Source organism: Rhinatrema bivittatum, chromosome 1 (assembly GCF_901001135.1).
Source record: "Rhinatrema bivittatum chromosome 1, aRhiBiv1.1, whole genome shotgun sequence".
NCBI classification, from domain to species: Eukaryota; Metazoa; Chordata; class Amphibia; order Gymnophiona; family Rhinatrematidae; genus Rhinatrema; species Rhinatrema bivittatum.
The window spans coordinates 63281058-63296227 of NC_042615.1; the positions used below are offsets into that span (position 1 = coordinate 63281058).

The 15170-nt window shown below is 44.8% G+C and overlaps 1 protein-coding gene across 1 annotated transcript in view; it reads left to right on the top strand.

Annotated features, from left to right (window-relative positions):
- The window catches only part of LOC115097169, a 260825-nt gene that overhangs the window by 166954 nt on the left and 78701 nt on the right, over window positions 1–15170 (top strand). The window contains exons 14-15 of the mRNA XM_029612784.1: window positions 3739–3778; window positions 4085–4136. Of these exons, the coding sequence (XP_029468644.1) occupies window positions 3739–3778; window positions 4085–4136 (92 nt within the window). The remainder of the gene's footprint in view (window positions 1–3738; window positions 3779–4084; window positions 4137–15170) is intronic.

A 15170-nucleotide genomic window follows, 5' to 3' on the forward strand; every position in this document is an offset into this window, starting at 1 on the left:
GCTGTGGAGTTTCCATCTTCTGTGATGAGCAAGAAGCTGCTGGCTCATCTGGAGGCCAGATCCATGAGGCATCCCACCATTTCTGTCCCATTAAAATAAAAAAATTTGAGCTAACACAAGCAATATGATCAAGTACAGCATATCTGATTTATAATACCTGGTCATCATTCACAGCTTTTGCTGAATGACCCAGAGACTTCCAAATTCCCTCCATGTAACACTTTTTACCTTACTAATTTGCTTCTTTCCCCATTTTTATTTTTATATTGTATTTTAATGCTAAAATAAGTGAAAACATTTAAGAGTATTGCTGGATTCTGAACTGAGTATGCAAGTGCATATTAATCACTTAGGGAAAGTATCTTTTTGGCTTTTGCGGACTCTTTGAAATCTGCGGCCATACTTAACTGTAGAAAATCTGACTATAGTAATTCATGCTTTTTAGTTACAGGACCATTGAATTACTGAAATGCCTTATTTCTAGAACTGCATGGAAAAACAATTTAACAGGCTCCAGTTTAATAATAATAATTTGTTCCAAACACAGTCATGGGAATTCTTATGAGGCTGAATCTCCATGATCAGGTTACTCCAACTTTAGAAAGAATTCACCAGTTTCCAAGAGCGACCAGGATTTTGTTGAAAGTAGTATTGATAATACATAAAGTCTTGTGGAGTTTAGGAACTCCGTCTCTAAGAGACAGATTAGAAATGCATACTCAAGCTTTACAATCTGCCCAAGATTCCCTTCTTGTAGCCCCGCCGCCATTTAAAGTCATCTGTGCCGACACTAGGAAATGGGAATTTTTTTTATACAGGGCCCACTCTCTGGAACTCCATTGCCAAGAGGATGAGGTTGGTGAAGGATTATTCAGCTTTTAGAAAAATGTGCAAAACCTAGCTGTTTAATCAAGTGTTTTGCACTAAGGATACCTAATCCTAGCTGTTTTATTATTTTAGTTTATTTATTGTTTTTATTCACTCATTATTATAAGGATGTGCTCTGTATTATTTTCGACTAGATAATGTTTATTGCTGTACACAGCCTGGAGTCCCACTAGAAGAAGGCAATTTATAAATTTGAATAAATAATAAAGAAACCCTTGTGGTCATCAGTTTTTATAATCATCTCAGGTATTCATGTGTTTATTTAGTACTCTGATATTTTTATTATTTGAAATATAGATGCTACAATGAATAACCTGTAGATCTTCTATGTCAAAATTAGTTGCAAGAAAACCAGGGCAGGAAGGGCATATCAGGCCACCCTGCTCAAGAAGGCTAAATCACAGAGCCAAAGCACCTTCTGTGCATTTAATTTGTGGAGGTATTTAAATCTCTCTGTCATATCCCTCCTTTCTCTTCTAGGATATACTTGTTTAGATTTTTCTCTGTCCCCACATGCTATTGACCATTATAGCAGTTGCTCTTTGGACTGACTCTATTTGGATTATATCCTTTTGAAGGTGTAGTCTCCAGAATTGAACACAATACTCCAAATGAGGTCTCACCAGAGACTTATTCAGAAGAAGATATTGCCTTTTCTTCTGTTTGTTATTCCTCTTCCCAGGGCCGGTGTAAGGGCATTAGGTGCCCTAGGCGAACCTTTTACCTTGCTCCCGACCCCCTCCTGCCTGGTCCAGCCCCTCACTCTGGCCCCGACCTCATTCACTCAGACAGGCTTCCTCTTGTACACACTCTTAGGTACTTTGTCTTATTCACACACACAGGCTCCCTCCCTCTCTCTCACTAACACCATTGTTCTCTCGTATACACAAAATCCCTCTCACTCACACATGTGCACATAAACAGAGGCACCACTCGTGGCCCACTGAGACTCTGCTTCTCTCGGCCGTGAGCAGGATGGGTGCTGCTTGCGGCCTGCCGAGTCTCTACTTCTCTCGGCTGTCAGTGGGATGGGCTCTATGGCCCCACATGGCTGCTCTTTGCCACCCCCTAATGGCTGGCGCCCTAGGCGACCGTCTAGTTCGCCTATTGGGATGCGCCTGCCCGACCTCTTCCTATTATATCCAGGCATCCTTTTGACTTTTGCTATCGCCTTGTCTACTGTTTGGCCACCATAAGATCTTCAGATATGATCACCTCCAGATTCTCCTCTTGTTTTGTGCACAGAAAAACTTCACCCCCCCTCCCCCTACTATACTGCTTCATAAGAAGATAAGATTTGCCAAACTGATCAGACCAAAGGTCCATCATACCCAGTATCCTGTTTCCAACAGTAGTCAATCCAGGTCACATGGCAGGATCCCAAAAGATAAGTGGATTCCATGATGCTTATTCCATAAACTTGTTTTTTTTAACATTTAATTTTAGCTGCCAGACTCTAGATGATTTCTCAAGCTTCACTAGATCCCTCCTCAGACCTCTGCTGCAGGAGCCATGCATCTGCCTGTTGCTGCTAACAGGCATCCTTATGGGCTGTAGCACAGTTCTAGAGTGCTTTGCAACATTGACAATTCTGTCCATTGGTTTCCTGCAAGTCAGAAAACGTACTCAATTTTTTATATCGTTCCTCAATGTTCATTCTGTAAATAGGGAAGGAGTGTATATCTACTGTTTAAAATGATCTTTTCCCACTGCTGTTCTGCATTCCTTGTATTCTATGTTGTGAAATGTCACTCCACTGAAATATTTATAGGTCTAACAGAGACCAGCACCATCAGCAGAAAAATACAGTATCTACCACTTTGGGCCCTTGGAAAGCTCGTGTACTATATAATCTGTATACGACAGCTCAATAACAAGTATCACAATCATTTATCAGTCCAGCAGAAAAATACAACATGTTTTTTCTACAATTTAGTATCATTTTATCATTTATAGCTTCTGGATCATCCAGTTGTAGAAAACCCTAAATATATAATTTATCTTTCTTATTTGTTAATCTCTCAAGTAAGGCTAGTCTCAGATATGAGATGTAGCTAGAAAGAGTAGATTTGCTATACCAGTAGTAGTCTAATCTCATCCTCGCAGGCATACACTGTCCAGTCAAAGTTAAGGGAATGCAGAAATTCAAGAGAGCAGTGTTTCGCAGACGGCGAGGTAGTGACATGCACCAAGCAGGAGAGAGATCACAGGGTGTCATGTCTGAGCTCAAGTGAAGCAGTGCAATAGACATACAAAGTAATATAGTAGATGATGGAAGGAAAAAACCAATTGGCTCATCTAGTCTGCCCACTATTTTTCTGGCCACACTGCAAAATATATTTTAGCTGCGAGCCATAGAAGTTTGGCCTTTTGTAGGATATTTCTCTTTATCTAACAAGGCAGTGCTGAGAGCCAGAAGAATGCCAAGGGGCATAGGAAGAGCCACTGCTTATTACAGGCATTAGTGGCAATTAATTTATTTACTGTTTGGGTATTTGCCAGGTACTTGTATCCTGGATAGGCCACTGATGGAAACAGGATGCTCGGTCTGACCTGGTATTGTATCAGGACTGGGTGAACTAGATGAGTATTGAGGTCCTTATCTGCTGTTTTCTATGTTCCTGTGGGGCTGCATTTAACAAGGCTGAAACTTGGATACTGTATACACAGTCCATCTGCTGCACCTGACATTTAATAACTCAGAGATATGTGCCTGCTGATTGGCACATGGCACAGCAGTTGAACATTCATGTTGTACTGAACTTTTGGTTTTAATTTAATTTAAACATTTATACTCTGACTTTTCTGGATGAAGCTATTTGTAAAATAAAACAATTGTTTCTTTACTAGCACCTGGCCTCACTACGATCATCGGAGGGCGCCCAAGAGTGTAAGTTAATTTATTAAGGACATATTTTTATGCTTTTGCCAATAATTTTGGTTATCGTCACTTGACAATGAGTATACAGCACATTTAACTGAAGATCTTTATGTGCATTGGTTTTGGTTGGGATGAAGTGATTCCAAGTCTTTGATCCAAATATCTTCCCATCTCATGGTTTTTATTTTCCTTAGGCGATCATCATCGCCAAACCAACCTCAGTTATGGGTATTGGTTTGTGGATTACATTTTAAAAGCTCAGGCCCAACTCATCTCCTTTGGACTGATGTGCATCTGTTTGGTTTACATTTCTAGGTCCCCAGTTTTAAAGCTATTTTCCTTCCTGTATCCTAAAAAGAAAGTCAAGGTAAGGAATTTCTGTTCAAAATAGTAATACATGGGTGGTGCTCCTCACTCCCTCACATTATAGCCAATTTCTAAAATTAGGGATTAATGGTGTGGCTTAGAATTGTTTTATTTCACAATTTTTCGACCGCTCTCTATTTTAAGGGTTTAAAAGTTCCATCTACTTGGCTACTCCTACCATCATAAGTGTAACTTGCATTGCTGCTGTACTGATCCTTATCAGAAGCACATAAAGCAGCGATTCCCAACCAGTGTGCCATCGGGCCTGATCGGGTGTGCCACGGACAAGTCATCACTTCCTGATGCTCAAATCCATATCAGCACGTGGGCTCTGCTCTGAGCACCTCATAGCAGCAAGAGTCACCAGTGGTGGCTTGTAAGCATGTAGGAGCTCCTTTCTGAGAAGATGTGTAAGCACGCATGCCTTGTCTCCCTAGCTGCAGCATGAGCCCCAGAGTGTGGTGATTAATATAGTAACATAGGAAATGATGGCAGATAAAGACAGTCCATCCAGTCTGCCAGCAAATTGCTTTTTTTTTAATGGGTAGCACATAGTACATGGATAACCGAATTCTGCTTTTGTTGGCAGCCACAATGCACAGAGCACCACCTCATCTTCCCTCTGCCGAGCTTCCTCTTTGGAGTCCATTCAGCCTCTGTCTTATCCCCAGGCTGAATGAGATGGGGAGAGCATGCATTGAGCATGGGATGCGACTCATTCTGAGCATTGGGAGCAGCAATAGTGGAAGAGCTATGCTCGCATTACAACATCTCCCTTCTCCTACATTTGTGTATAGAAGGAACTGTGATGAGTTCTTGTGTGCCTCTGCTCTACGTTTCCCTTTGTTTTAAAAGTGGAAGAGAGAGTGGTGGGTCTTTCAGTACTAGGGTTGCCAACTGGCTCCAGATTTTCAGTACAGGTTGATCCAGTCCAGTTATGTTTAGGAAGCCTTGTAAGGAGGAGGGGTCCGGGATCTAAGAGAGAGAGAGAAGAAATACAGGGATTAATTAAAAAAAAAAAGAGCTTTGAGATGGCAGCAAATCATTGTGCCAGGCATGTCAGCAAGAGGTTGAGAAGAAGAAGAAGAAGAAAAAGTAAGAGCAAAAAGAATGGCATTCAGGAAATAGAAATATACACAGGAGGAGAAGAGGCAAAATGAGCAGGAGAGAGAAAAGAGCAGTTAGACAGGCAGAGACTGAAACAGAGGAGTACATTGCTAATCAGTAAAGGCAGGGAATGAAACTTTGGCTGTGTAAGCGATTTGGGATTTGGAGACCTGTTCTCAAAAGGATTCTTCTATTCTGTGAGTCCGTTGAGGACGTTTCTTTAAAAAAAAATCTCTGGTGTTCTGAGCAAATTTTTTTTTTTGGGAGGCGACGACAAAAATGGTAGATTGTGATAATCCCAAAAACGTGACTCTAGAAAGTATCGTGTTGCTCGGAGAAGAGGCAGAAACGTATAGTTTTCTTCTGTAAATTGTAAAACACTTGGAGGTTAAGCAGATTGTTACATAATTGAAATTCATTCTTGAATACTAAACAGAAAGTGTTTTGTTCTGTACAGTCAGTGGATCAAGGCTTTATTCTTTTCTGTTGCGAAACAGGATCAGTAGCCTGTTTTCCTTCTGTTTGTGCCTCCAATCCTCTTAGTGACAACAAGCAAGTGCCCTAATTTCATGAAATTCTACACTTCTGAGTTTTATAGCTTTTGAACAAAAATTGGGTGGATTTGGGTAAAAGAAATTAATTTGCCTTTATATAGGTAAAGGAGAAAGGAAAGGAGCACACAACAAGCCAAATGTGCACCCCTAAATCTCCCCTAGAAAGCGAGTACGAGGCAGAAGCGAACTCTCACATGATTTTTGCTTACTTCTCTTTACCCTGTCTTATAACATCCATCAAATGGTAGACTTTAGGAACAGTTGAGGAACATGCAGAATACACCTAATGCAGAGGTAAGCACTAGTCCATAGATATAGTTTGACAGTTTAATTTTTTTGGGGGGTGGGCAAGGGTTAGGGAAGTCAGACTGGCAGGGTATGTGTGTGTATGTTCAAATTTTCTCCCCCCATCAACCACTGACATAAATTAGCAAGGGGGAGGCATACTTTCTCTCTTTCTCCTCCCCACTCACATGCACATACACTCTCTCTCACACATACACACACACACACACACACACACACACTAACTTACCCTCTCCCCTAATGCCAGTGGTTTTCCTCCTCCCCCTGTCTCCAGTGCTCTCTCCCATCATCCGCTCCGATCATCTCACTCACCTGATTCCAGTTTCTCCCCCTCCATACCTGACCCTAATACTCTCCTCCATCCTCTACCCCTTGCCCAAGGCTGTACCCTAACATCCTCTAACCCTGCCTTTAACCTGTCAATATGCTATGCTTTCCTGCTCCTCTACATCAGCCTGCAGAGGCCAATGTCAACTCCACCTCCTGGCCCAGATGGGTCATTGCCAGCACTGCATGGAGTGAGTGTGGTACTAAGCGATTGCGAGTGAAGGCCATGACTCCTAACTTCGACAGGATAGCCAAGTGAGTGATCGAGTTTCAACTTGACCGGTTCTACTATTTATCACCAAGAACGGACAATCCGATTTTGTCTACAGCGTTCCTATGACTAATGCTTTGAGCGAAGTAGCGATTAAAGTGGAAGTACCGGACTTTCGGCGATGACGTCACTGGTAAGGACGTCAGGAGTCTGAGCTCCCTAGAAACCCTGCCGAACTTTCCTCGCTAAGTACATGCGGCGGCGATTTCTCGCTAAATTCGCCGGGGGGGGGACGGGATGGACTTTTAACAGGCCCATGCCCCTATCAACGTGTTTTTTTTTTTTATTGTTTTGCTGTGCCGCGGGTAGCTAGAGCTTGCGGCCGGTACGGCGCAAAAAGGAGCTGAAACCTTGGGGCAAAAATGGCGGCCGTTATGGGACCTTACCCCGACTAATTTTCAGGACCTGGCTGGTGTTTGTGTGGCGTTTTTGGCCCGGAGGGCTTGGCGAGGTCTGCGCCCTTAAAAGACTACTTGGGGAGGCTCTGGTGCTCGGAGCTGCAGCGGGTGCAGCGCGGAGTGCAGCACCACATGGCCAAGATAGCAGCCGTTCTTGTCAGCTGCCCTCCTGAATAAATCACATAGCCTGATGATTTGCAGTATGGCTGATTGGGAGCCTATTTGAGGGGTCTGTGTACCCATCAGTGCCCTTTTTTTTTTTTTGGGTGGGCGTCCTCTTTGAACTTTTTGCATTGACTTAACATGCAGGCTGCTGTGATCACATTGCATATCCTCTCCAATCCATTAACTACACTGTCGAAATTCACCTTCTCTCTGCGCAGAGCCTGCCGCTGACTGACATGGGAGCATTTTTGGGTTGGTTTATGGCGACCCGACTCACAAAGAAAGATAAAGACCGGGAGAGGCCTAAACCGGCCGACTCGATGTCGGGTGAGGAGGCAGGGCCACCAGATTCAACACCGACTGGAACACTGGCCAATATTAAAGCAGCGATTCAAGCTACCTGGAAGCCGGAACTCACCATCATCTCCACTAAGCTCTCAGAGCTGACTGCAGCAATCACGGGGTTTGAACAACGCTTCGTAGATCTTGAGCAGAGGGTTTCCGACCTCCAAGATGGCAGTTGGGACTCGGGGGCGGACTTGCAACAATTGAAAGAAAAGCTGGTAAAGCAAGAAGAGAGGCTTGAAGACCTGGAAAACAGGTCCAGGCGCTCCAACCTCTGGCTGGTGGGTCTGCCCGAGTCCCTGATTGAGAGAGATCTTGCCCAGACATTGGAATCTTGGCTCAGCCGTGATCTGGCCCTTATGCTGCAGTCTGGACCACTTTGTATTGAACAAGCACACAGATTGGGGCCTAGAAAGGATAATTTATCCAGACCACGGGTGGTCATAGCTAAACTACTTAACTATGCTCACAAAGGCGAGATTATGCGGGCGCTGAGGTTGGGAAAAGAGTTTCTGTACGAGAACCAGTGGACCTTGGTGTTCCTAGACTTTTCGGCATACCTCTCCCAGCAGCGCAGGAAAATGGCCCCCTACTGTGCAAAATTATTTGCTCTGAGCAGCAGGGCACATTTGATCTATCTGGCACGGATTAGAGTGGCAACAGACCAAGGCGCTCGCTGGTTGGAGACGGAGATGGAGGCTCAGCAATTTCTCAGTGCCCAGGAGGCTAAGAGCAAGAAGGCAGGATCCTCGCTGCCGCCTGTCACACCCCCTTGAGGACCAGTGTTGGGTCTAATGGTTTGGTGCCGGCTCCGGGTCACGTTGTTTCCATCCAGCTACTCCATTCTTCTTGGAGTTAATGAGGGGCGGCGGAGGCAGCCTCACTGCATTTTGTTATTGTTCCACAGCAGACTGCGTTACATCCCTTTTATGGTTTGTCATCATCAATTACAGACGCTGGGAATCTCGGTTCAATTTCTATCCTAATTCCAGATTCCCCATGTTGTTGTTCTTTCTTGTTGCTAAAACTGGGTTGTGGTTTTCGAGTTTCATAATGTAACATTGCATTCGGGGAGGGGAGTTGGGGGAGCGTTCACATCTCGGACCTCTTCCTAGCGGACAGCTAACTAAGTGTTATGGCGGGAATTGACCGTAAGGTGGGGGGGAGGTATGGGGAAAGGGGGGAGGAGAGGCTCATTGTGGTATGGCTTGGGAAACCATTGTAAATGTCGATCATTCAAAGCGTTCGTAGAGATATGTGGATCAAGATCTGCCTTCGCTATAAATGTGGAGGTCTTAGCTGGGACGGCCTCCATACATTCCACTTAGATGGAAAATTTTCAGTTGCGCTTACCTTCTGATAAATGGCTAAGAGAGGGTATCGAGTGATTACCTGGATTGTAAGTGGTATTAATTCCCCCATTAAGCGAACGAAAACTTTCACCTCGCTCAAAAAGCAATCTGCAGATATAGCAATGCTGCAAAAACGCATCTGAATGATCAAAAGCATTTGAAACTGTCAGCAATGGATTGGCAAAGTCTACTTTGCGTCTGCTACCACTCATTCGACTGGGGTTGCAATCCTTCTTAATAAACGACTGCCCATACAGGTGACCCAGGAAATAAAAGACCCTAAGGGGAGGTATCTTATTCTGGTTACAGAACATCATGGAGTTACAACCTTGTATTGCAATATATATGCCCCGAATAGTCCTGACCCCGCATTTTTTAGGGCTATCTATACACTACTCCTCCCATAATTGGATCACACTGTTATTTTAGGGGGTGACCTAAATGCCTTGAGAGACCCACAGTTGGATAAACAAGTGTCCAGTTCTACTCGTCCCCCCCCTGAACAATGGGATTCTTTTTTTGGAGCACATGCTGCATCTCTCAGATGCCTGGCACACGTTGCATCCTATGGAATGGGAATATACGCACATCTCGAGGGCACATGACTCCCAATCCTGGCTGGATTATATTTTAATTAGTGCTCATCATTTTTCTGAGCTTCAGGAGACTGGGATAGGCCTGATTCACATATCGGACCATGCCCCAGTCTGGGCTGACTTTACTACTAACTTAGTCCTGCCCACTCAGTTTTTGTGGCGCTATCCATATTATCTAGTTGAGGACACCAAATTTCAATCCTATCTTAGAGATAAATGGACTGAGTACCAGGAACATAATCGGAGTCATTTTCTGGTATACGGCAAAGGCAGTCCTGAGAGGGGAGATTATTGCCTATGTAGCTAAAAGGCAGAAATTATTGGATAAGAATCTCCTTCTCCTGACTACAAAATTGAACCAGGCAAAGCGGGTTTTGGTGGGCTCAAGCACTCGTGCCAACAAGGAAGCTTACTTTACATTGCAGGGCGAGGTGAATTCCTTGCTTCATCAGAGGGCCAAAAAAGGTTTCCTTTATTATCAATATAAACTTTATCAATATGGTAACAAATCGGGCAAGTTGCTTTCCAATTTAATCTGAGCTCAGAGGGCCCCCTGCCATGTCTTGGCAGTGAGCTCCCCTTCAGGGCAGATGGTTACAGACACCCCACAAATATTGCAGTTATTTAGAACTTATTATCAAGGTTTTTATACCACTGGGAGTTCGGATAATTCTGCCAATGAGGCCTTCTCAGGCCCCTTAGATCTTCCACACCTATTCCTGACTCAGCAAGAATGGTTGAGTAGTCCCATCATAGAGGAGGAGGTAAGGGTCACTATCCGAAATATGAAATTACATAAGGCCCCCGGCCCGGATGGTTATGTTGCGGAATTTTTCAAAAGTCTCAGTGATTATTTAACCTCACCTTTGACTCGAGCCTATAATGCTTTGGTTCAAGGTGGACGCTTCCCAGACCATGCAAATTTGGCACATATCACGCTTCTTCCTAAGCCTGGGAGGGATCCGATGTTGGTATCATCATATAGGCCCATTTCTCTTCTAAATGTGGACCAGAAATTGTTGGCAAAAATACTGGCTGACCGGTTAGCCTCCCTACTCCCACAATTAATACAGCCAAGACAGGTAGTGTTTGTAAAGAAGCGCTATAGGAAAATTCTTACGGCTATGGCTCTTTGTGGTCACATGGGGGAACCCTATCTCGCAGTTAGCTTTGATGCTGAAAAAGCTTTTGACAGAGTGGAGTTGCCCCATCTTTCCTCAGTCCTGGACCAGGTGGGGATAACGGGGTTTTTTCTAGAAGCGGTGCGTCTCCTCTACTGTAACCCGGAGGCAATTATTTTGACCAACGGCAATCAGTCCGCGCCATTTGTGGTTCAGCAAGGTACAAGGCAGGGTTGCCCGTTGTCTCTGTTATTTTTGCTCCAATTGGAACCACTATTGCGTGCGATCCAGCTAGATAAGCAGGTAAAATGCCTGCATTTCCATCAGGAGACATTAAAGTATGCTGCCTTTGCTGATGATATATTGATTTTTTTAACTGACCCTCCTCGGTCATTGCCTGCTCTGTTTGTTTTTGCTGACTTTGGGTTGTTCTAGGGTTTGAAATTGAACCCTGACAAGTCCGAAGCCTTGGGATTCCCAGACACATTGAAAGATAGATGGGACGGTTCATTTCCCTTAGCCTGGGCAGACGGGAAACTTAAATATTTGGGGTTGTATATTACCACGGATATAGTCCATTTGTATGACTACAATCGAGCGTCGGCTCGATGGCGTGGTCACTGGCGGGCTCTCCAGGACCCCGGCGGGTCGCGTGCCGGAACGCACGGGGAGGCGGTCGTGGTGAGGAGACCGAAAGGTGCGCCCCTTTGTGCACCCCTCACCCTCTCCTCTCTCCTTACCCCTCTCCTTTAGGGCTACCCTTATCTCCCTCGGACGCCACCCATTTCCACTTTCTACCCTTCAAGCTCACTCCATGGCAACATTCCCCATCCCACGTATCCACACCCTGCTCCCCAGACCCCCTCCCCCTCTGACCCGCTACGGCTCCCCCCTACATAAATCCTTAATCCCCATCCTTATTTCTCCGTTGACACAATTCCTAGGTCTTGCCACATTCTCCCTCATACTAATCAACGCACAATCCCTCACTAAAAAGACCCCGATACTTAGTGACCTTCTGACTGACTGCAAGCCTGACATTTGTGCGGTCACTAAAACTTGGGTTAAAGAAACTGATGTGGTAATCATTTCTCAATCCCAAGACCTAAAAAAAGAGGAGGCGGCCTCCTTGCTGTCAAAAAATGCCTAAACCTCAAACCTATGCACATAAACACCCTTCCGAAGCTTGAACTAGGCCTTTTCAGATCCAATGAGCTTCAACTATGTCTGGTCTACTCCCCCCCCCCCCCCCCCCCCCCCGAACTTGATTGAATCAAACCTTTCACCCTTCATTGAATTCATTGCTGAGTTCATTAAAGTCGACATTCCCACCATTATCCTTGGAGATTTTTTTTTTTTTTTTGAAATATATGTTTATTAAAGTTTTAAACATAGAGATGCTTACAAAAGTAAAAAGAAGACGTAACAGTCATATACAACCAGCACAATGGATGCGGAATGAAAATCAGACAACTACAAATGCCAGAACAGCAGTCCTTGGTTCCAAAGGTGTGAGTACCAAACCTGATAACCTTCCAGGTGTGTATACTAAATAGGTGGCGTACATAAATGGAAACAGGCAGAGTAGCAGACAATTATTATAAAGCAAATTAAGTCCATGACTATTACTAATAAATCGGTTCCTTCCCCTACCCCCTACCCTCCCTTAATCCCTTCGTCCCCCACTACCTCCCTACCCCCCTCCCCCCCTCTATGCCTGCTGAGGAGACAGTCCATGCGCCCCAAGGAGCATTCGATGTGGTCCCTCAATCATCGCCTGTGTGGGAGCAAATGCCAATGCAAAAAAAAATCAGGTAGTCTACAGAAAATTGTTCTGTTTTGGCACAGAATTTGTGAGATGTTTGGAGGGCTCGTCTAGGTCTACAAACCAGAGTGAATGGCGGGTTGTAAATACTTGAATACGGGTTCCCATATGTCCTGGATAATTTTAAATTTCTTGAAAGAGGTATTCCTAGCTGTGGCATATTCTAGACTGCACAAAGAAATCAATCTAGAGAACCATGCGTCCACAGTGGGTGGTTGATCTGATAGCCAGTGCAAGAGGATCTGTTTCTTACCCAGAAGTCCCGCCCTATGTAGGTATAATGTTGTGGGAGAGGAGGCGAGCCAATTCAGGGAAGCATGAGATCCAAAAAGCCAGAAGTTCGGTTCTACCGGTATCGTGTGTCCCAGGATCCGAGAGCACAGGTTAGCGAGGTCCGTCCAGAAGGTGAGTATGACCGGACATTCCCAAAAACAATGAACATAGGTGCCCACATGTGTCCGGCATTTGGGGCATGTGTCCGTGGGAGCAATATGGAACTTATGGGCCAACGATGGAGAGAAGAAGAATTGCCAAAGGAATTTATAATGCGTTTCCTGCAAGAGCACATTATCACTGATATGCCTGGTGATCTCAAAAAGGGAATGGAACTGTTTAAAGGATAGATTGAAGGATGGCCATTGTCCCCATTTGCCAAAGAGCTGTTGTATTGGGTCCGAGGTTCCCAGCTTCGCCAGAGCTTTATAATACCACGTAATATTCAATTTCTGGGTAGGGTAATCCGGGAAGAGCTCTCGAAGCTTGAGAAAGGATGGAGAAATCGAAAAGCAATCTCGTCGACTTGTGATGTAATGTTGAATTTGAAGATGAGCAAAATGATGTTCAGACGAAAGTCCATATTGGCTCTGCAGTGTGGGAAAGGTCCTGAGTTGTGAAGAGGTATCAGAAAAAAGTTGATGTATATACCGCAACCCCTGCCGATGCCAGCCCTGGAAATGGGAGGCCTGTGCCCCAGGTGTAAAGTCTGGATTGTGAGCTATTGAGAGAAGGGGTGTTAAACGGGAAGGAATTGCAAAGTATTTAAGAAGTTGACCCCACACTCTCCGACCAGTCTGCAACAGAGGGTTGTGTTTTAAGTCCTTCGGTAGTTGGCCAGTGTCCAGTTGTAGGAAAGGATTTAGGCCTGCAATGTGATACCAAGCAGCTAGCATTTGACAAGGGACATAGGTGGAGGTAGACAAAAGCATGTCCCGAACTAAGCGTAAATTACACGCCATATTATACCAGAGGAGGTTTGGGCACCCTAATCCTCCGTCCTCTACAGGTTTGTACAGTGTTTCCATCGATATACGTGGTTTTTTCGCTTTCCAAAGGAAGATGCTGATGGCTCTGTTGATGCCTTGCAGATCTTTCTTGGTGATCCATAGAGGTACCATCTGGAGTATGTACAGCCATTTGGGCAGGAGTATCATTTTAAAAAGCTGTATCCTCCCTTTTAGTGACAGCGGTAAAGTTTGCCACCGTTCGAGTGTTTTAGAGGTTTGGGCTAATAAAGGCGTTATATTGGCACTGTAAATCTCAACAATGTCAGTTGGAATCCGAATCCCCAGATATTTGAGTGTAGTTTCGACCCAGCGTAAAGGAAAGGCGCCGGGCCAGGTATGTCGGATCGTGCCTATCACGTCAACGGCTTCGGATTTTTCATGGTTGATTTTTAGGCCAGCAAAGGTGCCGAAAAGCTCTTGCAGTCGTAGCACTTCAGGAAGAGAAAGTTCTGGATTCAAAATGAAAATTAAGATGTCATCAGCGAAAGCTGCAACCTTGAATGTATGCGCTGGCCCCCCAAAGCCCGTGATCCTAGGGCTCGCGTCGATCTTCCGGAGAAGAGGATCAATGGCTAATATGTACAGTAGGGGAGAGAGGGGACAACCTTGTCGAACCCCTCTACAAATAGGTACATTCTTGGACACCAGGCCATTTGCTACAATTCTGGAGATCGGGTTGTGGTAAAGAAGAGCAATATATTTCAGAAAGGCTCCTTGAAATCCCAAAGCACGTAAGGCAAAAAACATGTATTTCCAGGAAACCCGATCAAAGGCCTTTTCGGAATCAAATCCGATGGCTAACGCTGGGGTCCGGTTCGAGTGGCAGATTTTCATAGCCGTAATCAGTTTTATCATGTTGGCATTTCCCTTGCAGCCTTTTACAAAGCCCACCTGATTATGTGAGATGAGTTGAGGCAAGAGCAGGTTGAGACGGTCGGCTAGAACCTTTGCCAGTATTTTTAGATCGCAATTCAGCAGGGAAATCGGGCGGTAGGATCCTGGTAATAAGGGATCCTTGCCAGGTTTGGGTAATATAGTGATATGAGCAAGATTAAAATCAGAGGGAAATAGGTCTTTATATAGGCCATCTCTGTAAAAGGAGGTGAGCGTATCGGTGAGTTGCATACGCAGAATTTTATAGAAATCATATGAGAGGCCGTCCGGCCCTGGGGATTTCCCTGTTTGAACTGCTGCGATAGCGTTGGAGACCTCTATAGGTTGAATAGGACGATTAAGAAACTCCAGATGAGATTGAGAAAGCTGGGGAAGCGAAAGATCTTGAAAAAACTCCGCTTCCGCTGATCTGTCTTCAGCAGGCTCTGCAGCGTATAATGTGGTGTAAAATTCCCGGAATACCTCACAGACGTCGGTTTTTTTGTGAAACC